The sequence below is a fragment of the Halichoerus grypus genome, chromosome 13 (assembly GCF_964656455.1).
Source record: "Halichoerus grypus chromosome 13, mHalGry1.hap1.1, whole genome shotgun sequence".
Lineage (NCBI taxonomy): Eukaryota > Metazoa > Chordata > Mammalia > Carnivora > Phocidae > Halichoerus > Halichoerus grypus.
Window position 1 is genome coordinate 10,603,799 of NC_135724.1, and position 24,142 is coordinate 10,627,940.

At 33.4% G+C, this 24,142-nt stretch overlaps 1 protein-coding gene across 2 annotated transcripts in view; it reads left to right on the plus strand.

Annotated features, from left to right (window-relative positions):
* Positions 1-24,142, plus strand: part of CDH19 (cadherin 19) — a 105,399-nt gene that overhangs the window by 42,822 nt on the left and 38,435 nt on the right. For both annotated transcript variants that reach the window (XM_078060186.1, XM_078060187.1), the window contains exons 4-8: positions 6,252-6,371; positions 7,708-7,872; positions 14,526-14,707; positions 15,257-15,510; positions 19,737-19,858. In XM_078060186.1, the coding sequence (XP_077916312.1) occupies positions 6,252-6,371; positions 7,708-7,872; positions 14,526-14,707; positions 15,257-15,510; positions 19,737-19,858 (843 nt within the window). The remainder of the gene's footprint in view (positions 1-6,251; positions 6,372-7,707; positions 7,873-14,525; positions 14,708-15,256; positions 15,511-19,736; positions 19,859-24,142) is intronic.

The following is a 24,142-nucleotide window of genomic DNA, read 5'->3' on the forward strand; positions in this document are numbered from 1 at the left end:
TATGGAAGAGAGGAGCATATAAGATTGTAAGAACAGGTCACGAGGTTGTGGAACGTTGGGGGTGGTCATTGAGAGGATGTGACTGCCAGTCGAACTGCGTGCTGGGCCTGGGAAATTGGAGACTCCTCAGCCCCTCCCCTGTCCTTGGAATGTAGGTTCCACTAGCCTGGTTCCTCTCCCAGCAGCTACCGCAAGCACCCAGACTTGACATAGAGATGTGGTGTTGAGACTATCTGGATGGTATATATGACAGAAGATACGTAAGGCCTCTGTAACTTTCAAGACTTGGTTGGCAGATCCAGAAAACTACTGGTCTTACAGCCACCCAAAACAAGCCTCATAAATAAGTTCTCCTGCTCAATACAACTACCACCTACCAATCTAGAGTGGTCTGCCTCTTCCTTTGGTTTCCTCCTGTCCTCCTTGTGAGGGGCCAGTTTCAGGTTATAGCCAGGAAGATTGGGAAGATTTTATGAACTAATAGTGATCAGATCTCCAGTTTTACCCAGGACAGCCCTGCTTAATCCTATTTTTGGGGGGCATTTTGTCCGGAAAGCATTTGGTCCTGATTTTTTATTTTTTTAAATATTATTAGTAGGTGCATTATAGTAAGCCAGAGTGAATTTGGAGGACATCTACTTTGTACTTGCGGCTCTTCCATGGGGTGTGAGAAGTAGTGTATGAGACATATGGGCATTGAATAAAATGTCTCCTTTTAAGACATGATTAAATCTGAAAGAGGGCTAGTGATAACCCAGGGCACTGTTCAGAAAAACAAAATTAAGCTAAGAAACTGATTAAATAATGCAAATACATGTGAAAAATATCTATCTGGTGATGTATTTAATGTTAAAATAATCTATATAAAGCATTTTTCATTAATGTACATATATATTATTTGTCCTTTAGAAGTAACTTTATTACTAGCATAATATAAAGAAACTTTAATTTTTGATCCACCAATGTAGTTAAACCAACTTTATCAGTTTTAGTGAGAGCACAATAAAATGTTGATGAAATGAATGAAGAGGCTAAGCAGGTTGGTTCATAGGTGAGGCATGTACCATGCTTCATACACTGATTGTGTAATGCACCATTAAGGATAATATTCTACTGAATGCCATTTCAATAGAGTAAGAGCAACCAATCCAGGATGGGAAAAAGGAACAAATGAGTATGTCTAATAAACAAAAACAGGGGTTTGGGCATTGAGACAATTATCAGGTTATCAATCACCCAATCCTGATTAAGAAGTGTTGGCATTTGTCTTTTTGCTCTGATGTTATACAAAAAATTTCCTATTTTTATCAAAGTTTCATTATTCTGTTATATTTGTGTTATATACCTTTCACATCTATATCTACAATTTATTTTAAACTGATTTTTGTGAATGGTGTCAAGCACGTGCCAAATTCTAGATCAAAAGAGAGATAACCAATGGACAGATGTGTAGATGGATGGAGATATCCAGTTGACCCTGCAGCATTTACTGAAATGATTCTCCAATTCTCAACTATGCCACCATTGCATGAATGAGTTCCCCACATACGTATGATTTCGGTTCTGAATCTCTAGTCAGTTTTATCATCTTTTGTTGCTCCAGGGACTAACACTATATTGTCTTTATTGCTGTGGTTGTGTCCTAAGCCTTGATGTCTGTTAGTGCAAGTCCTCCAGATGTTGTTCATCAAAATCGTCTTGGCCATGCTTGGTTCTTTGCATTTCCATACATATTTCATAATCATCTTTTTAATTTATCCAGTAATACAACTTGCTAGGATTTTGATTAGGATAGCATTTACACTGTGGATCTATTTGTTGATATTTCTATGTAGTCATCAAATTCATAAACCCAGTATTTTTGTTCCTTTTTGATCATTAATTTCTCTTTAGTTTCTTTGTAGAGATCTTTAAAAATTTTTGTTTATATATTCCTGGATATTTTTATTTGTTATATATGTTATGCATTTAGTTGAAATATTTTATAAATATATATTTCTGGTATACATAAAAATGGAGTTTTGTTTATTTTTTATTCCTGTGACCTTTCTAATTTAGTAATTTAATATTCTCCTGTAAACTTTTTTTTTAGGTATATTCTGCTTGATTTTCTAACAAAAATACTGTTGCCTTTGAATAATTATTGTAATTTAAAAAAATGTTTCCAGTATCTATCTATCTATCTATCATCTATCCATCCATCCATCCATCATATATGGATTTTTGTCCGTCATCAACATCATCTTTAACCATTCATTTTGGTATACATGGCATCGCCTCATTGCATTGTCTAGGAGGTTCAATACAATGCTTTAAAACATAGCAATGATAATAAACTTCTTGCTTTTTAACTACTTCAGAAGGAAAAGTTCTAACTCTTCACAATTAAATATGATTGCTGTCAAAGTTTAAAAATGCCCTTTATCAAATTTAGAAAACTGCCTTTTTCCCTAATTTTCTGAGGTTTTATTGAAAATAGAAATGGAATATTTTCCGATGTGTTTTATATATCTAATGAGAATTTTTGCTTTACATTTTTCTTTTTTAAGCCATTAGTGCCACAAATTATATTGGTTCATTTTCTAATGTTAAAACATCATTGAATTTTAGTCATCAAAAATTCAAAATGACTTCTCCTATGAAAATAAACATTTAAAAATAGTTCCACAAGTATGCTTGAGACGGGCCTGCATAAATTATGTTCTTATGTAGAATAATGCCCACAATATTTTAGAATCAGCTTCAATTTATAGTGATGGGCAGGTATTGTTAGGGAATGGGATGACCAGGAGGTTGGAGCCACAGTTCCCATAAAACTGTTCAAAGTGATTCTTACAGTAAACAAAGATCATGTCATAAAAACAGTGATTATGTAAGCCTAGAAAGGCTACTGTACTTGAAAAGAACATCCCCGTGCTATTCATTTTTTTATTATTATGTTATGTTAATCACCATACATCATTAGTTTTTGATGTAGTGTTCCATGATTCATTGTTTGCGTATAACACCCAGTGCTCCATTCAATACGTGCTCTCTTTAATACCCATCACCAGGCTAACCCATCGCCCCCCCCCTCTAGAACCCTCAGTTTGTTTCTCAGAGTCCATAGTCTCTCATGGTTCTTCTCCCCCTCCTATTTCCCCCCCTTCATTTTCCCCTTCCCCGTGCTAATCATTTTTATTCAAATGTGAATAGTACCGCTCTGAGTTTACTGACAAATAAAGGAAGAGTTACATATGTTTGTATAACAATGAGTAGCAATTAAACATTTATTTGTTTCAACCATGAAGTGTCCCTTTACTTATATTTAACTGGTAATAGGAGAAGGGGGGAAGGGGACTGTGAACAGTTACTGATTTTTTTCATTGAAGGACACATTATTGGTCTTATAGTGATTTTTTGTTTCAATTTTGTGTATAATATATAGCTAATTCCTAACTGCGAGTGAATGTACAGATAGATTCTTTTACAAATGACAAGGAAAACATAAATGGAAAACATAAAAAAAAATCATATCAAAGGTTTTTGTATTTCTCGGCTACTCTGATGTTTATTTATTATTACAGTTTATGTTACTTGACTATATCTTGAAGATTTCTGTAGTATTTAAATTACTGGCTAGAAAAATATATAGGCTTATGTCTTTTGATTTTTTTTAGAAAAACCGTTTAGAAAATATCTAAGAGGGTTTAAAGTTGCTTAAGTTGTATTTAATGAATTGTGATGTCAATAAAAAAAAGCAGGAAACAGATAAAGTAAATAAAAGAAAGTTATATAATTAGAGTGATATAAGACTTAAACATTGCTAAGTTCTGTCTGAATTTTACAACCAATAATTTATAAATCATAAGAATTAAACTATATGTAATGATTTTTTTGAAATTCTGTTGCATATTTTTATCATCTTAATTTATTTTATATACTTTGATGGTAACTTAAAATAGGATAGACATGTATATGCACGGTCTCACACATATACACACACAAACAAATATAAGGAGTAAATCACTAGTAGTTAATGAATGTTCATTATCAAGCACTGGGTGCCATTGAACATTGTAGAATTATCTCAATTCCATAGATTTGGTACTGTTGATTTAAAACAGCTATAAATCTTATAAGAGAGAATAATAAATATTTCCCCAGAAATTTAACTTCCTAATAAATTCACATTAGAAAGTTATTGTGAATATTTATAATATTTATAATATTGTTTTTATCCACTTAATTTCTAAGAGTTTGTTTGGATTTTCCACACACTCGGAGAAATTATTTTATGTGATTCATTAATATATTACGTTTTCCATTTAGTAGAGAGCAAGGGAGTGATACATTAGAACATTGAAGAGGTATGTTCTGCTTAGAAGTAAATGAAGCATCAATTTAAAATGTGCTTGAAAAAAAATGGGGAAAAAAACCCTAACTTTGTAACTTGTTTTTCTATAAACGAAGTACGGGGTGATCTGTGAGTCAGTGCATTTTCATGATCTTCCTGGTACTCATTTGTATAGTCTAAAGTCTTAATAGTCAACAACTAACCATAAGATGATTTTGACTATTGCTCCTGAAGCTAGACTAAACAGGTAGTCTAGTTCTGGAATCTAGGGATGGGACACTCCTAGAAAGAAATTAAATGGACACATAGAGAGGAAATGTAGAAAAAGTAAATGGAGGTGTGCACATAGGGTAGTTAAAAGAACAATTCTTGCCCAATACAAACTGAATTGATGGTCCCTAAGAATCCTTTTCTTGGAATAACTGTTTACAATTACTACAGAAATGCCTTTTATTATTTGCTGATTATTTATTGATTTATTTATTATTTTATTGAGATATATTCGACATATACATTGTGTAAGTTTAAGGTCTACTATATATTGATTTGATACATTTATATATTGCAATATATAGTTACCACCTTGGATTAGCTAGCATCTTCATCACATCATATAATTATCTTTTGTGTGTGTGGAGGGGGAAGACCATTAAGATCAAGTCTCTTAGCAACTTTGAAATATACAATATAATATTGTTGACTATAATTACCATGCTGTGCATTAGCTCTCCAGAACTTACTCATTTTCTAACTGCAGTTTTCTAGGCTTTGATCAACATTTACTCAATTAACCCACCCTAAATCCCTGTTAACCAGCAGTTTACCCTGTTTCTATGAGCTCAACTTTTCTAGATTCCACATATAAGTGATATCTTGTGATAAGCGAAATCACATAAGCTATTTGATTCTGTGTTGTTCATGTTGCCATCTTATTGACACAGAACATAATATTTCAATAAATGCAGATTTCCAACAAGACCCATAATGCTATTCTATATTTACATAAAGATGATTAAAAAGCTCAATATTTTTAAAGAAATATGTTTGATTTAAGAATGGAGTTTAAGGGGTGCCTGGGTGGCTCAGTCGTTAAGCGTCTGCCTTCGGCTCAGGTCATGATTCCAGGTCCTGGGATCGAGCCCCGCATTGGGCTCCCTGCTCCGCGGGAAACCTGCTTCTCCCTCTCCCACTCCCCCTGCTTGTGTTCCCTCTCTCACTGTGTCTCTCTCTCTGTCAAATAAATAAATAAAATCTTTAAAAAAAAAAAAAAAAGAATGGAGTTTAAATGTACAAATACTTACATTGTGTTTTATTGATTGTTACTGAATTTCAATGAGAACACTATCAATATCTGGTAGATTTTGCTTTGTACTTTAAAAAAAAAGAATTCTTCAAAGTAAGTAAGTATTTTATAGAAGGGAATTAAACAGGGAAGATAATTATGCACTTCCTCAACTTGATACTAACTCAAGCACATTTCAATAATTTTTATTAATATTTTATCAACATTCTGTGACTTTTTTGAGTTACAGGTCACAATATGATTTTTAAAGTAAACTGCTTCCAATTCCCTTTTCATTCTTCCACTAATAATACACCTTTGAAAGATCCTGAATGGATCTGGTAATGGATCGTTTAAGAGTTATAGTTCATTGTGGCACAGATCTACATGTTTAAAATTCTACATTGCATATAGGAATTAGGGCTATGTTGCATGAGGCTATATTCTCTTTTTTATACAGAATGATACTAGTTTTATAATTCTGAATAAGGAGGGCTCGTCTTTCATTGTATATCATCATCTTGCTTGCTAAAGAAATAATGCTGTATAGAACTGAATGCATTGTTCAATAATACCACATTGTTCAATAATACCACAGTCTTAATTTCTTGTTACTATTTATATTTTCTTCAGGAACATTAGTCATCCAAGTGACAGCAAATGATGCCGATGATCCTTCAAGTGGCAATAATGCTCGTCTCCTCTACAGTTTACTACAAGGCCAACCATATTTCTCCATTGAGCCAACAACAGGTATTTCTGAATGAAATAAAGTGCAATTCAACAGGATTCGAAGTAGGCAAATGTCAGAGCAAAAATCTTCTGCTTATAAACATGTCGTACTGTAGACCTGATGTTTCAATAAATAAATTGGTTGTACTTTTAAACATTTAATTCTTTTTAGGCTTTTAGCTGATTTTTCTAACTTTCAGAAATTGAATTTTCCAAATCTATACCACAAATCATTTGTGTGTAAGGTATAAAACATATGTAAAGATTACAACAGATCAATAGGAAAAAGAAAACCCAATTTAAAAATACGCTGAAAGACATTTAAAACAATTGACTAAAATTTGATATACAAAAAGCCTGCAAGCATATTAAAAATGATTAACCTCAGTAGTCATCATGAAAATGCAAACTAAAACCACATGAGATACACCTTCATACCCAATTCTCTCCAGAGTCAAACATAGGGAGATACTTGCAGTGTCCGTTTAATACATTCACTGTTTTCTATAGTGATTCATATAAAAGATTATACTTGTAAAACACTTTAGTCCACAATTAAAATGCTGTCACAATATGGTCCAATTTATCCTTTTTTGTTTTTACAGGTCTCACAATTTTTTAATGTACACTTTTCCCCAGACATATTTGAGGACTGGCCATTCTCTTTCTTTGTGTTAGTGTTCCCAAAATCTTTAGGCCAGCATCCCCTTGTCCTATGCACCACCTGAAATTTTTCCTAGTTTTCTTTTTTTTCAGTGATAATTACTTTTTCCCTAAATAATTTTATAGAAAGTTGATATTTATTACATTTATTATGGTCCATCATGAATTTGAAAATCTGAGTATATATTTATCTCTATTGGTAGATTATGAATAACTTGGTCAAAAACAAACCTTTTTTCACAAATTATGACTTGAAATAGACTTTAACATCACAGGTGCACAATATTTTTTCCATAAATTTGTTGTTGTAATTTATACATTTATTCATAATTAACTTCCTTCAAATTTAAGGGAAAAGTTAATTGTAACACACTAATACTATGTCAGAGAAGACAGCAGAAATTAATTTGAGGTAAAAATAAGATATCCCTGTTTTCTACCTGCAGATTTTATTAACATAGTTATTTTATTAAGGGTCTACTAGTGTTCTTAGTATTTGGTGACTATTCTAAACTCCAGGCAGAGTTGGTGTTTATTATTATTATTATTTTTTCTTCAAGGCAGTGTCTAGCACGTTGTAGTGGTTTAAAATGTGGCAAAAGAATGATTATATGATTGAATTCTTAAGAAATTAACTAGGAGGATACCGTGGTAATAATGAAATAATAATTGAAGTTTTATTACATTTTTAAAGGAGTCATAAGAATATCTTCTAAAATGGATAGAGAACTGCAAGATGAGTATTGGGTAATTATTCAAGCCAAAGATATGATTGGTCTGCCCGGGGCACTCTCTGGAACAACAAGTGTATTAATTAAACTTTCTGATGTGAACGACAATAAACCTATATTTAAGGAACGTAAGTAGAAAAAATCTTGAATTTTCATTATAACATTAATTGTACGTATGTCAAATATAAGCAGGTGTTAGCGTTTACATCTAAAGCACTGCAACAGCACTAGAATTATATAAAATAATTTTTAATTATTCTGCGTGATAATTTTTATTAGTGTGAAAAGTCAAATACAAATGAAAGAGTAATGTGTTTTCTTTTAATTGCTTCTGTAATAATTTCCACAAACTTCATGTCTTAAACAAATTATTACCTTAATGAAATCTGTTACAGGTGCCACCAGATTAAGTTCAAGGTGTCTGCAGGGCTGTGTTCCCTTCCCAAGGATCCAGGGGAGAACCCATTTCTTTGGATTTGGTTGTTGGCAAAATTCAGTTCTTTATGTTTGTAGGACTAAGGTCTCTGTTTCCTTGATGGCTGTCAGCTGAAGGACACTATTAGCTCCTTAAGGTGTCTTTCTGATTCTTGGATATAACTCAAGCACCTGAAACATAGCAAAAGGGGTCAGATCCTACACACACTGTCATCTCTCTGACCCACACTTTTGCCTCTTCTTCACTTTTAAGGACTGATGTGATTAGACCAGGCCCGCTTGGATGAACCAAGACAATCTCCGCCTCTCAAGATCAGCTAATTAGCAATATGAATTCCACCTGCAACCTTAATTCCCATTTGCCACTTTGTGTAATATGTTCATAGGTTCTGGGGGATTAGAACACATATATTTTGGGAGATTCATTTTTCTACCTACCACAGTAATGATTTGAAATGATAATATTTTATTTTTTAATTTTAATTTTATTTTTATCCAATATATTAAAACTAAAAACAGAAATAAACACAATTCACCTATTTCTGTATTCACCTATGATTTATATATATAAAAAAATATATATATAATATTTCACATATAAGAGAGATCATATGGTCTTTGTCTTTTTTGACTTATTTCACTTAGCCTAATGCCCTTGAGGTCTATCCATGTTCTTGCAAATGACAAGATTTCATTCTTTTTTATGGCCAAGTAATATTTGTGTGTGTGTGTGTGTATCATAACTTCTTTATCCATTCATCCACTGATGGACAGTCAGGTTGTTTCCGTATTTTGGCTATTGTGAATAATAATGCAATGAACATGGGAGTGCAGATATCTTTTCTAATAGGTGTTTTCATTTTCTTCGGATGGATACCCAGAAGTGCAATTGCTGGATCCTAAGGTAGTTCTACATTTAATTTTTCAAAAAACCACCATACTGCTCTCCATAGTGGCTGCCCCAATTTACATTCTCACTAACAGTGCACAAGGGTTCCCTTTTCTACACGTCCTCACCAACACTTGTTATTTCTGGTATTTGAGTAATAGCCATTCCAACAGGTGTGAGGTAATATTTCATTGTGGTTTTGATTCTCATTTCCCTGATGATTAATGATGCAGAGCATTGTCTCATGTACCTGTTAGCCGTCTATGTGCCTTCTTTGGAAAAATGTCTATTCAGATCTTCTGCCCATTATTATTATTATTTGATACTGAGTTCTATGAGTTCCTATATATTTTGGCTATTAGTCCCTTATCAGATATATGATTAGCAAATATTTCCTCCCATTCAGTAAGTTGCCTTTTCATTCTTTTGATAGTTTCCTTTGCTGTGCAGAAGCTTTTTAGTTTGATATGGTCCACTCATTTTTTCTTTTGTTGCTTTTGTTTTTGGTGTCAGATTAAAAAAAAAAAAATCACCAACATCTAGGTCAAGGAGCTAACTGCCTGTGTTTTCTTCTAAGAATTTTATGGTTTCAGGTCTTAGTTCAAGTCTTTAATCCATTTTGAGTTAATTTTTGTATATGGTTAAGACAATGGCTCTGTTGCATTCTTTTGCATTTGGTTGTCCAATTTTTTCAACACCATTTATTAAAGAAACTGACATTTTGGGGCACCTGGGTGGCTCAGTCGTTAAGCCTCTGCCTTCAGCTCAGGTCATGATCCCAGGGTCCTGGGATCGAGCCCCGCATTGGGCTCCCTGCTCAGCGGGAAGCCTGCTTCTCCCTCTCCCACTCCTCCTGCTTGTATTCCCTCTCTCAGTGTGTCTCTCTCTGTCAAATAAATAAATAAAATCTTTATAAAAAAAAGAAACTGACATTTTCCTATTGCATATTTTTGGCTCCTTTATCATAAATTAACTGGCCATATATGTGTGGGTATCTTTTACTTTTGTAGCATGAATAGGCCCCAACTGCTCTGATAATTTGAGTTGTAAATACAAGTTAAATCACTTGGTGTGCTTCAGAAGGAATTTCTTGTGAAAGTCTTAGGAGAAATTATTTTTTTTCTTAGGATTCCCCTCCCCCCTCAGAGGATTCTGTCTTAGCTACAGAAATACATTTACAAGCAATTTTAGAAATCATGAGCAATTATCATGATAGGAGGAATATATAAGCATGTATCAAAGAGAAAAGTAGATCTCTCTCTCTCTGTTTCACACACACACACACACACACACACACCCCTAAATGATGCAGACGGGATTCAGTTCAGCTAATTTGTGGCAGGCCCAGAGTTATCAGATCTTCTGACTTTTCAAGAAATATTAGAAATCTGGATGTTTATTTCTGTGCTATTGTCAAATTTTAAATTTTTCAGGTTAATGTGGCCATTTTTTAAAAAATAAAAATGGTATATATTTAAGGTATACAACATGATGTTTTGATATCATATACATAGCAGAATCATCACTACAGTCAAACTAACTAACATATCCATCTCCTCACATGGTTACCTTGTGTGGGGGTGTGTGTGTGGTGAGAGCACCTGAGATGTTCTCTCAGTAAATTCCCATTATACAATATAGTATTATTAACTATAGTCACTAAGCTGTACACGGGATTTTTAAACTTATTCATCCTACATCATTGCAGCTTGTACAATTTAAGCCACATGTCCTCATTTCTTTATGAGTCAATGAAACAGCTCCTCTTTGGATGGAATTTAGGCAACAAGGCAGCAGTTTGTGACCTTCATCTTCATGTTATAAAATGTATTATCTCTACAAAGTGTGTCTCCTAACGACAAGAAGGTGATGTGTAATTAAATCTGAAATACCCAGGACTTCATAAAATGACTGCCAGATACTAAATGTAGAAAAGTAGCAGGTGAATATATTGAATAAATCTAGTCTATGTTTTATTCAGATGAAGGTGAATAATAAGTTGAGGACTCACGAAGGCAGTAACCCCAAGGAATGTTTGTTGAGACAAGAATGTCCTTGAAGCTCTGCTGCCATCCTTATTTCTTTTCATTTTTCTCAACTTCAACATTGTTTTATATATATATATATATATATATACATATATATACACACATATATATATACTTCAGTGTACATATATAATTATATAACAATGTGTGCATATAATATATAACTATATGTCTATGAACATTAATAAACAATCTATAATTATAAATAACAATGTATATATATGTATACATTGATAAATATCTGAGTAAGTTAGAATATTTAAAATACTTTCTAAAATTCTTATAGCTACCCAGACCCCTCATGTAAGATGATAGCATTACTACTTTCAAATTTGAGTGTGGGTGAACATGATTCTAGCACCATAAAGTTACCTCACTCTTTAAAATAGTCTTCTCTATTTCCATCCCACACCATAATTATGTGAAAATATGTGTATTGACTATTCTTCCAGAACAGAAGCATGCTGACCTCCTTACTCTTGTTCAAACTGCTTTCCCTTATTGTAATCCCATTATCCTCCTCTCATTTTAAATATTTAATACATATCTCCTCTGATATGTACAACCTCCCCTCACCTCTCAATCAAGGGTATCCACACTGCCTGTTAATGACTATTAACATTCAAAACATGTGGTTGTTGTTTTCATCTTAAAAACAGAATAAAATAAATACATTATTGACTCCACTTCCATATCTAGCTAACCATGCTTCATTTTCTTTTCTTTTAGAGAAAAGAATTTTTAAAGTGTTGTCAAACTCATCAACCTATTTACTGTCTTTTAAACTCTTTGGAGCCCACTCCAGTTCAGTTTCATCCACGCTACTTGACCAAACTGATCTGGTCAATTCTATCAATCTATGTGCAACTAAATCTCAGTCCTAATATAGTATGAGTCTCAGTCCTAATATAGTGTGATTTTTCAGCAGGATTTGACAGGATTACTCCATTCTCATGTACTTTATTGTCTATCTCACTGGTCACTTTTTAATAGTCTTCCTTTGTCTTCACCTCTATATACTGTAAACTTTGGTGTATTTCTGCTATCAAGCCTTAGGACCTCATTTCTCTTCCTTTTGCATTCACTCCTTGATGTTCTCATCTGGCCACAAGACTTTAAATGCCACCTCTACGCTGACAACTCCCAGATATATACCCCCAGTATGAGCCTCTCCAATGAACCCCACATGTGGATATCCAACTGTCTACTCAATATCTTCATTTATATGTTATATACATTTAAACTTGACATATATTTCAGTTCTTGATCATGCCTGCCTCCTCCTCCAAACCTCTTCTTTTTGCAGCTTTTCCCATTTCAAAGACTACCAAATCCAGTCTTCACATTGCTCAGGGCAAAATCTCACCCATTCAATTCAAATTCAGTTCAATTCAAACAATTCAACTTGGATTACACTGGGTCAAATCTAGGTCAATTCTAATTTCTAACTCAGACTGAATCGATGATCAATTCTGCACAATTCCTGCTAGTCCCTGATTTTCAGTATTCTGTGAGTACACACACACACACACACACACATACACACACACACACACACACACAATCTCTCCTGATAATAGAAACTTACTTTGTTTAAAGATTTTGAAGTCAGCTTCCCCTCTGTTCTTTCTCTCATATCCAAAATTTAGTCCTCTGCAGATACTGTTGGCTCTACCTTTTAAAAATATCCATAATCTGAACATTTCTCACCAATTTTATTTGCAACCTTGGATCATGCTACCCTCTTAATTTGTCTCCATTACTGCCATAGGCTCCCATCTAGTCTCTCTGCTTTTGTTCTCCTCTGATCGACTTCCAACACAACTTCAGTGATCTTGTTGTAATGCAGGTCAGATCATATCACTTAAATGTCTTACCATGTCATTCAGAGAAAAAGTCACAGGCCTTAATATAACCTCCATTGTCCTAAATAATTTGCCATCATCCAGTCCTGTTCCATTACCTCTAGGAGATCATGTACTAGCATTATACTCCTTGTTCATGGACAAACCAACACCAGGCAATTGACCTACTCTCTGTCGCTGGAAAACTTCAGCCACTAGTTTTGTGGCCTTTTGGCTTGCTCTTCCCACTTCCTGAAATTCTGTTTTCTCAAGTATACATTTTCCCACAATGAAAAAACAAAACAAAACAAAAAAAACCACTTTGCAGCAGAGTTAAGCTGTTACTTCCTGAAAATAGTAAAAATATTGGCAACTTTTAAGTAACATTTCTCCCATGTTAAAAAGGAGAGGACATCTCACAAGGCAATCTGTGAAGTGACTTGCCATATTCTATCAGTAATCTCTTTAAGGAAAAATTTTATTATGTGCTCCTTTTCTAAATTCTACAAAGTTTCACTTTTTCTTTTAAAGATTTAATTTATCTGAGAGAGAGAGAGAGAGACCATGAACGTGGGGAAGGGCAGAGGCAGAGGGAGAAGCAGGCTCCTCGCTGAGCAGGGAGCCGGACATGGAACTCTAGGTGGGGCTCAATCCCAGTACCCTAAGATCAGGACCTGAGCCGAATTCAAATGCTTAACTAAATGAGCCATCCAGGCCCCCAAGTTTCATTCTTTAGAATATTGATATATATGATTATTTCCTACATTTTAACATAAACCACAAATAACAATTTACAAATAGCTAACTCTTTATCAGTTTTATGCAAGTTACTTCTGAAAAATAAAGGAAACAAAGCTTGATTATTTTTACTTACATCTATGTATTTCAAATATAACTGCCATTGTTTTCACGTGAACAAAACAATGGGGTCATCTGAGAAGCTCATGGTTTTCCTACTTCATCCACTCACTAACTCCTGTGGATCCACTTTTTTTTTTTTTTCCCCCTCATTTCCACTATGGCCAACGCACTCAGGCTCAGAATCTAAAAATCAAACTATTACCCTTAGAGCTCACTTGTTTGCTTTATTCTCTCCCATCTCTAATCCACACTTACATTTACGAGTAACTTTAGATATCAGAGAATGCTTGAGTGAAATTGAAAACTATTTTTATCAAGTTTAATTGGGATGGTTGAATGATATAATAAAAAAATCCAAAAATATCAACAAAGTATACATATGAATAGAAATTTGGGAATTATATGTACTGGTGCTAAGACTCCCTAAGTTATATTTGAGAGACATTAATAGATGCTCAACTAGGATATTAGGGAAATACAAAATACAGATCACAAAAATAAAGAAGAAGAGATAGATAGATAGATGATAGATAGATAGATGATAGATAGATAGATAGATAGATAGATAGATACTGATTTAGAAAAAGTAACTGGTAGAAAGTGAGAGTATGGGTTTTCCCATAGTCCACAAAAATAGGGTGCTAAAATTGGAAATTTCTTATGTTTATTATTTGTGTGAAATATCTTGAATTTTGTTTTTAAAGGTTTATACCGCTTGACTGTTTCTGAATCTGCACCCGCTGGGACTTCAATAGGAAAAATCATGGCATATGATAATGATATTGGAGAGAATGCAGAAATGGATTACAGCATTGAAGATGATTCACAAACATTTGACATAATTACTCATAATGAGACACAAGAAGGAATAGTTATATTAAAAAAGGTAGATATATTTTCAATATTTACTTTGCAGAAGAATACAAAATCAAATCAGAAATACATATAATTATTTTGTGTAGCCAGTTAGTTATTGCTTCATTAAGTAATTGAAATGAGAACCTGTGATTTATGATTTAGGGAGCAAAGGAACTTAGAGATGAGACAGAGTTATTACAAAGTCTCAAATTATTGTAGAACAGTTTTTTATTTTATTATGCTTTTAAAGATTTTTAGAGGACAAACGTTTTGGAAAGATATTAAATAAAAAAATTAATTCTCAATTCCATAGGATATTTATGCTCAAACAAGTGTAATTTTAATCCTAAAAATATATAGTTACTATTCTAAAACATTTTATAACAGACATAAATAACAAAACACAGGGATTTTCAATGCAGCTGCTTAATGATAATATTAGAGGGATCAAACCAAGTACATAAGAAGCGAAATCTGACTAAAAAGCAACTGAGACTTAATAACCCAACCTTTTTTCTAAACAGTGCCTTGGGTTACTGAAGCCATTTCTTCTTCTGTACACTGTATTTCTTTGTAGAAAGTGGATTTTGAGCACCAGAACCAATATCGTATTAGAGCAAATGTTAAAAACCGCCATGTTGATGAGAAGCTCATGGAATACCATGTTGAAGCTTCCACCACTCTCATTCGGGTCCAGGTGGAAGATGAAGATGAACCTCCTGTGTTCCTCCTCCCATATTACCTATTTGAAATCTTTGAAGAAAGCCCTCATGGATCATTTGTAGGCATGGTCTCCGCCATAGATCCAGATCAGAGGAAATCTCCTATCAGGTATGTTTGGGAGGCCAGCTTCGTATTAATAAATGAGTGAATACAAATTAGGCTGAAAATAAAATTTCATAGAAATGTAATAAAGATAAATCTGTATTCCTCTATATGGTACTTATTAAGTTTGCAACAATTTAAACCAGTTAAAACAGGGAGCTCACTATTGATAAAGTTGTAGTGAAATAAGCAATTGCAGTTGTAAAAGAAATAGGCAATCACCAACCAAAATTCAATGAAATCAACTCTACTCATTTGGGGTAAGTAGTGAGGGAAAAGAAACAGTTGATTATGACAAGTCAGAAACAAAGCTGACCAAAATGCGCTCCATTTAAATACTGCTTAATATTCAAAAATTGAGAAAGCTTTCCCAAGATACCACTTAAAGTAGTAAAAATGAAATAAATTCAGTCGGTTAGAAATAGTTTCTGTATTGCAATTAAACAATGCTTATCATCCATTAATCTAGTCTGTTATTTTCAGATACTATATTTTCATTTTTTTTCAGTATTTGACTGTAGACCTGGATAGGCATAAAAACCTGCTATGTTTCCTTCCACCACCTTCCCTTACTCACCTGTTCTCCACACTGCACAGTTCTGAGAATTTTACAAACTTCCATGTGTTTATTAAGATGCTGGCTACTCGGGCGCCTGGGTGGCTCAGTCGTTAAGCGTCTGCCTTCGGCTCAGGTCATGATCCCAGGGTCCTGGGCTCGAGCCCCACATCGGGCTCCCTGCTCAGCGGGAAGTCTGCTTCTCCCTCTCCCACTCCCCCTGCTTGTGTTCCCTCTCTCGCTGTGTCTCTCTCTGTCAAATAAATAAATAAAAATCTTTAAAAAAAAAAAAGATGCTGGCTACTGCTTTGCACTTCGTAGGGGCTATGATACAAAGAAGCTTCTTTAAATTTTTGAGACAGAGGAATGATCCCACTTTTCCAGTGTAATTCCTAATCATAAAACACTGACTTCTAATATGTAGATATAGTTCTTATTTAGTAATAGTACTTTTAGTAATTAATGTAAGCATATGTGTGGTATTATATATATATTTATAATTATATTTATATATATAAAATTATAATTTTATATATATATGTATATATATAAAATTATAATTATAACCCAGTAAATGAATTCTTTAGATTTTTTAAATTGGTATATCTATTCACCTATGTATTGTTCTTCTGAGAATACTAAAGAATACATAATTCAAAAAAAATGCTTTAAGGATTAAGATGTTCATTATATTATTATTTATAATAATAAAGTGTTGGAAACAATTTAAATATCTAATCATAGTGTAATTAAGACAATAGATGATAAATGCTTGACAATGATGCTTATGAACATAGCTAAAAACATGGCATGATTTGAAAATAATACAGAATCACTAGAGTTGTATATTTACTACCAGTAAAAATATTACCTATCTTTGAGTCAAATAAGTGAACCACACCCAAATATTAACAGGGGTTATGTGTTTTCTAGTATCACTATTGGTGGTTACTTTATTTTCTACCAAGAATATTTTCCCTAATATTTTTTACCTTATACTGAAATTAATTCCTTAAAATTTTTTGTTAGTACCTAACAAAAGAATACTTTTTTAAATGTCTTTTATGGTCAGAGTCTCTGTGGCGCAATCGGTTAGCGCGTTCGGCTGTTAAAATGTCTTTTATGGACATTGTTTCATTTAGAGGTGCCTTTTAAATAAGACTGCTTTTCATGTTTGTTAGGATGAAAATAGCCCCTTCAACACATTTCAGTAGGTACGCCCCCTTCATTTTTTTGTTTGTTTGTTTGGAGCAAAAGATCCAAAACATATTTGAAATCAAATGCTAAATGATTTTAATTTGAGTTTTAATGTGATATATCTTCCTTAATACTCACTACATGGCAAGAAATATGGAAACCAAAGGAAATTAAAGGGTATTCTATTTTACTCTCAGGGGTATTCTCTGCTTGCGGGAAAGAAATTAGCACATAGTAAACAAATTACATTATATACAATTCAAATAACTCGTATTATTTAGTTTTTCCTTCCATGTAAGAATTACCTGGTATTTCTCTGAAGTATGGAGATTCCCAGTCTGTTTCAGTAAGTCTTGGGTGAGATAAACTGGCTTAACAAATTGTTCTTGCCATTGTTGTCATTGTTAAGTGCAGAAAAGCATGAGAAAATATGCCTTGAAATGAATTATAAGTTTTGTGGTAAATGTTTAAGAAAAATGAGGTGCAGGTATGAAGAAAGAATGCAATAATTAGACCTGAAATTGATCAGTCTTCAGCAAGACAGCCAAGGGGGGGCGGGAAGAATGGACAAAAATTAACATTACCAAAAATGAAAAAAGTGAACACAACTTTTGATCCCATACATTAAACAATATTATAGGGAAATGCTATGAATGACTCGAAGCCCATGAATTCAGACCAATTCCTTGAAATTCCTTCAAGGAACCTACCAACATTCACATAAAAAGACAAATAATCTGAGTAGTCATGTGTGTGAGAAACGGGAAGAGCTTTGTGGGTATTCGGGAATGTCAGGAGTGTTCTCCTGTGGAAGAGGCTGTCTTTAAACATCTTTCATCTGTATTCTAACGGAAGCCCTTAAAAATCCTTGAAACACCCAGTGGATCTGCAGCCTACTTGGAAGAGTCCAGCTTTTGTATATGGGGGTTGGGTCTTATGTGTCTCAGTTGCTTTGTCTGTAAAGTGGGAATAGTACTTTTGTAGAGGCATGTGAGGATTAAGAACCAGAGGCACAGGCGTCTGGAGGAGCATGCATGGAAGAACCATTTGTTTATCATTCAGGCAAGAGCTGTTGGCAATGGGAAAACAGTGCACAGTAACATGGTATTCATTCAGCATTTTTGTAGGAATGAAGAGTTCCATAAAAAGGAATTCCAAAATGAACCAAACATCAAAACTTCACATTTTAAGCTTTTTAGCTCAAGCTCTTTCTCAAATGTATAGCACACATCTTTCCTAGTTACTGATGACACAAGGTCATGATTTTTAAAAACTTTTATTTGAAAATTATGTCAAACATTTGATTGGTTTTATTTGGAATGGCTTATTATAGAAACAGGATATTCTAGATGTTTAATACAAAATATTAACTGTTAAACTACTCTTGCTCTTTGTCAACAACTCTCTTAGTAGGAAATGTGACCATTTGTGGATATGTCAGTAAACTGCTTATAAAGTTTTAAAATGGGGTAGAGTTAAAACCAAATTCCTCTGAAGCTTAATTCTCTGTAATTTCTATTTTAATTCTCCCCTGAACACCAGTCTACAAATCAGTGTGATATTTTTAGAGACCTGTCAATTCAAGATTAAAATATTCTCATCTCCTGCCACATAATTATAGCAAACCTCATTGATGTCTCATCAAAGTCTTCAGGAATATACGTGCAATGAGAAGTCATCATTGAACCCAAGTTATTACTCTTCTTTAATTTTTATTATTAATCATTTGCAAGCAGATAAGACATGCTGAGTACTTCAAAGGCTCCTTTCATTGTGGGGTTTGAGATCATTTTTCAGGCTTTTGCATGAGGGAATTTTATTATCTGGCTTCTTTCCATGCACATTCTAACAGCATATTCTATCTACTATCATTACTTTTGGGGGATCTATATACACACACACACACACACATCTCATTTTTATTAAATATTATCCAAGCGTTTTCTTTAAACGAACAAACCCAAACATTTCTCATATGTCCGCACAGGTAATTATAATATAATGTACACATTTAGCAAGCATCTATATGGTGTAGGAAAGAGACTTAGCAGTTTAGGGTGAGGATGTGCTTTGTGTTGTTTCAAAGGTAAAAAAAAGGTTAACAAGCAGTAATTTTTACCGCTATTTATTTATACTTCTCTTAATTTTGCAAATGACATTTTACCATTTCTTTTTAGCTAAATCATTCACTTATTAAAATTTTCTTTTGGGATTGAGAATGAATTACATGTGTTTAGATTTAGCATACATCAATTTAAATCTGAGACCATTTTAGTGTAATTTTTTTCTTTTTAACCCTCACTAGTTGAATCTTAAATATATGCATGCACCTTTCTAAAAATTGTTCAGCATTACATTTGCTTATATTGAGCATGCATTTAATTTGTCTAATTGCCTCAAAAAGGTTTTATGGGTCACAGTTACACAGACAAAATAATAAAATTAAGGAATACTTTTTTTTTTTTTTTTTTTGGTGCAGGTATTCTATGACCAGAAGCAAAGTGTTCAGTATTGATGACAACGGCACAATCATCACAACTAACCCTCTTGATCGAGAGATTAGTGCTTGGTACAACCTAAGTATTATAGCCACAGAGAAATGTAAGTACTCATTTAGGATCACACATTGATAAAGCATATATTTAAACCATTCAATAATCTCCAAATGTAGGGACAGAAGCTAGCTTAAAATTTGTTGGAATTGGAGTTAAATTATATATATGTCAACTCATATATGTGTATTTTATTTTATTATTTTAGATTACCAATGTCTGTTCATTCCTATTATAGTTTATTTATATACTTACCACAAAATACTTTAAGATTTTTTATTATGACAAACTGAATATAAATTTTGAAAGATTTTTTAACTGAGATATATTTAATATATATTTTCTATGGGTTCTCTTTTAAGTTATGAGTTTAATGAAAAAAGAGTCTTATATACATTATCCCCCCCCAAAAATTGACCCTTAAAAAAATACATATAGGTGGAAAGAAGTTATAATACTTATTTCATAGGAATCTTTCCCTTAGAGAAAATTTTTTAATTTAGAGAAATGTTTAATTAATGTTATACATTCTTTTACTACTATCCAAGGAGTAGTAAACCTAATGAGTGAGAATTAAAATTTTAAATTTAAAGTAATTTAAAATTGACTAGTAATATCATACCCTTTAACCATAATCAGTTTAGACTGACTGTATTAGTTCACGAGGGGACTATTCTAGAAATAAAACACAGAATGCCTGTGCCTTGTTCTATTTCTGGAACAAAATGTTAGCTATACTCTTGGACATTAGGGACAGGGTAACACTTCAACACAGCCTTTTAAAACTTTAAGCATTTAAAAATAATCATATTTCAATGAAGCTATGGGAAAGAATATGAAGGGTTCAAACAACAAACATTCACTGGTGCATTACAAACAGTCAGACATTTTCAAATTAAGCATACAGTGGAAGCTGTGCTAATAGTCACATCTTCAGTAATCAGTGGGGACCAGTTATTGTTGTTGTGTGTTTTTATTTTTGTTTTTTTATTTTTTGGTTTTTGGTTTTTGTTTCCAGAGATAAGCAGACGAGGGGCGCCTGGGTGGCTCAGTCGTTAAGCGTCTGCCTTCGGCTCAGAGATAAGCAAATGATTCCATTTTCAGGGTGTAAAAAGTAGATAAAATCATCCTAATTTACTACTTGGATAGTGTCTTCAAAATTATCAATTAATTTGGTATTAAGTCAACCATATTAACTAATTTAAGCTCAAAGGAATAGATATAACACAATATAAAAGATTATCAAGATCATCCCCTTTATTTAATTGATAAGTTTATTGTAGTTGGGTAAATAATTAAATTTGTGAATATGAAATGTTCTAGAATGCATCCTTTATAACTGATTCTGCGTAAATTTTAATAATCTCGTTTACTTTTCTGGCTTTTTTTTTTAAACCTTTAAACATATATCTTATTCCTTACATATTGAGCAGTGGCTGGGGATATGGTGGAGTGGAAAGCATCTCTTGCACATTTTTTTTGTCATGCATTGAATAGCTCTATGGAAACACTACAGGAGGACTGAGTCTGGGTTTTGAATTTTCCATTTAACTTAACAACAAAGACTGAGGTGCAAATGTCTCCTGCAACAGAAGAAATGCCAAGGCTCTTGGTGTCAGAAAACACAAAGATGCTTATTCTAAAAGCAGGAAGCTTTTATCCATCGGGTTTTCTGAGAACAAATTATTTATAATATCACTATTTACAAAACTGTTGAGAAAAGGCATTCGAATCAGTTCAAGGGAAGGTTGGGTATCTTTGAAAAATGTATTTCTCTATAAAATGGTTTTTTAGCTATTACAAGAGCATGTTTTAATAAATGTATATAAACTGTAAGCTTATTTTATATACAAGGTGGAATTTTTGTAAGAATATATCATTTACTTTTTGTTAAATTAGGCTGCAATATGAGTTATTAGAAAGCAGAATCTTGAAAATGTATTATGTGTATTCTGAGACAAAAAACATTCTAATATTTTATGAATGAATAGAAAAAAAGGATGAATGAGTGATTGGTATGAAAAGTTTGTAAGATAAGCCAATTATACCTGAATCCCATTAATTCCATAATTACTTTTATCAAAAAGTTGTCATGAAGATCTTTAAAGAGACATTGTTAGAAGTATTTTTGTGTTGACCCCACCCTTTTTTAAGACAGTGGAAGTAAATTGTAGCATCACAAAATGAAATAAAAACAGTCACACAAATCTCTGGGTTGCAAGATAGCTACTGTCCCAAAAAATTATTAATTCAACATATGTATGTATATTTGCATATATACTACAAAGTATATTATTTAATCAGTTTAATTATCTCACTACATACTGTGTTCAGAGGTGATACCCAAAGATTCGGTGACCAGCACAACAGAAATAATCAGATGAGACTTGAGATCTTTCTAAACTATTGCTCCTTACCAGTTGATCTATAGATTTCACCTTATTAAGGAAAACAGTGGCTCCAAATGTTCTCTGTAACGTATTTATATATGTGAGTGGGTGTGGGAGCATATAGTATTCAGGCGATAGAACTGCGATAGAACTGTTTCAATTTGTAGTTTACAATGTTACTTATTACATAGGTTTGCACTAAAGACCATAGATATTATAATGGTGTATATATGGAGGAAAATAAAGATACAACAACGACAATAAAAACTGGATACCGTTTGTGATTCACAGGGGAAAAAAATTCTAGCTTTGTCACTTCTTGTATTTTTAGATATTTGTTTATAAAATACATATTTTGCAAGGTGTTTTGAGTATTGGTGACTTTTCAGGAATGACATGTTATTAAATAGATTTCTTTTATTGCATATAAATATGTGTATGATTATAAAAGTATATATATGCCTATATACTTTGTGTAAAATTCTACAGTTAGTAGCATTTTTATAGCTCTTAATACAGATTTGAAGCAAACGTTATTTCTGTTTCAGAGAAGATGAATTTGACACTTATGCAGTTTATTTGCCCAGCTCCTAAATGATGAAGCCAGGGACTGATCACAATTGTATCTGATTCCAAAGCCTGTCTTAATCCTATGCCACACTGTTTCTTACTGAGAATGTGAGAAATGATACTTGCTTTTGGTGTTTTCTGGTTTAAATATATGCACAATAATCTTAACGAAGTTTCATTTTTCTATTTTTCTCTTTAAAAATAAAGTTTAATTACAAAGGTATTTCAATTAGTGACTCAAACATAATGTTTAAATCAGTTCATGTTGTGTGACCTCCTCAGAGCCAAACAACTGATAATGTCTATAAGTATATTAGCTAAATTCTCCTCTGATACATGTTCTGACTCTGCTCTGAGGTGTGCTCATCGCATTCTGTTGCTATTGTTTGTCCATGTTCATTTGTTGATGAAATCATGTGTGGCTGGTGACGTTATAGTCATTGAAGGGGAGTTTAGGAGATGATTACCTTCTTGAATAGATTTTGAAGAACAGTGTCCTATTGTGCAAAAGTATGTTAATAGCATGTTTTTTTGGGGGGGGGGAGCTGCCTGGGTGGCTCAGTCGGTTAGGCATCTGGCTTGTGATTTTGGCTCAGGTCATGATCTCATAGGTCATGTGATCAAGCCCTGACTGGGACTCACACTCAGTGGGGAGTCAGCTTGAAGTTTCTCTCCCTCTGTCTCTCCCCCCCACACACACACATATGTGCATGAATGTGCATGTGCACGCACGTGCTCTCTCTCTCTCTCTCTGTAATAAATAAAAATCTTTAAAAAAGACATTTTTTTTTTTTTTTTAAAGATTTTATTTATTTTTTTGACAGAGAGAGACATAGCGAGAGACGGAACACAAGCAGGGGGAGTGGGAGAGGGAGAAGCAGGCTTCCCGCAGAGCAGGGAACCCGATGTGGGACTCGATCCCAGGACCCTGGGATCATGACCTGAGCCGAAGGCAGACGCTTAACGACTGAGCCACCCAGGCGCCCTAAAAAAGACATTTTTTAAAATAAATTTTCTCTTGAAACATTAAAGCCAGAATATATTTATATTGTAATAATTGTTTTATATTTGAAGATAGCAAAATAAAACACATGTAAACATTTAAAAACAATAAATTAGGGTCACCTGGGTGGCATAGTCAGTTGAGCATCTGGCTCCAGGTTTTGGCTCAGGTCAAGATCTCGGGATCCTGGGATCGAGCCCCACAGGCTCCACACTCAGCAGGGAAGTCAGCTTGAGAATTCTCTCCCTCCCCCTGCTCATGCATGCTCTCTCCTTCTCCTTCTGAAATAAATAATAAATCTTAAAAAAATAAAAATAAAAACAACAAATTAGTGGACTTGAGAACATTTTAATTCTTTTGAGGAAAAACA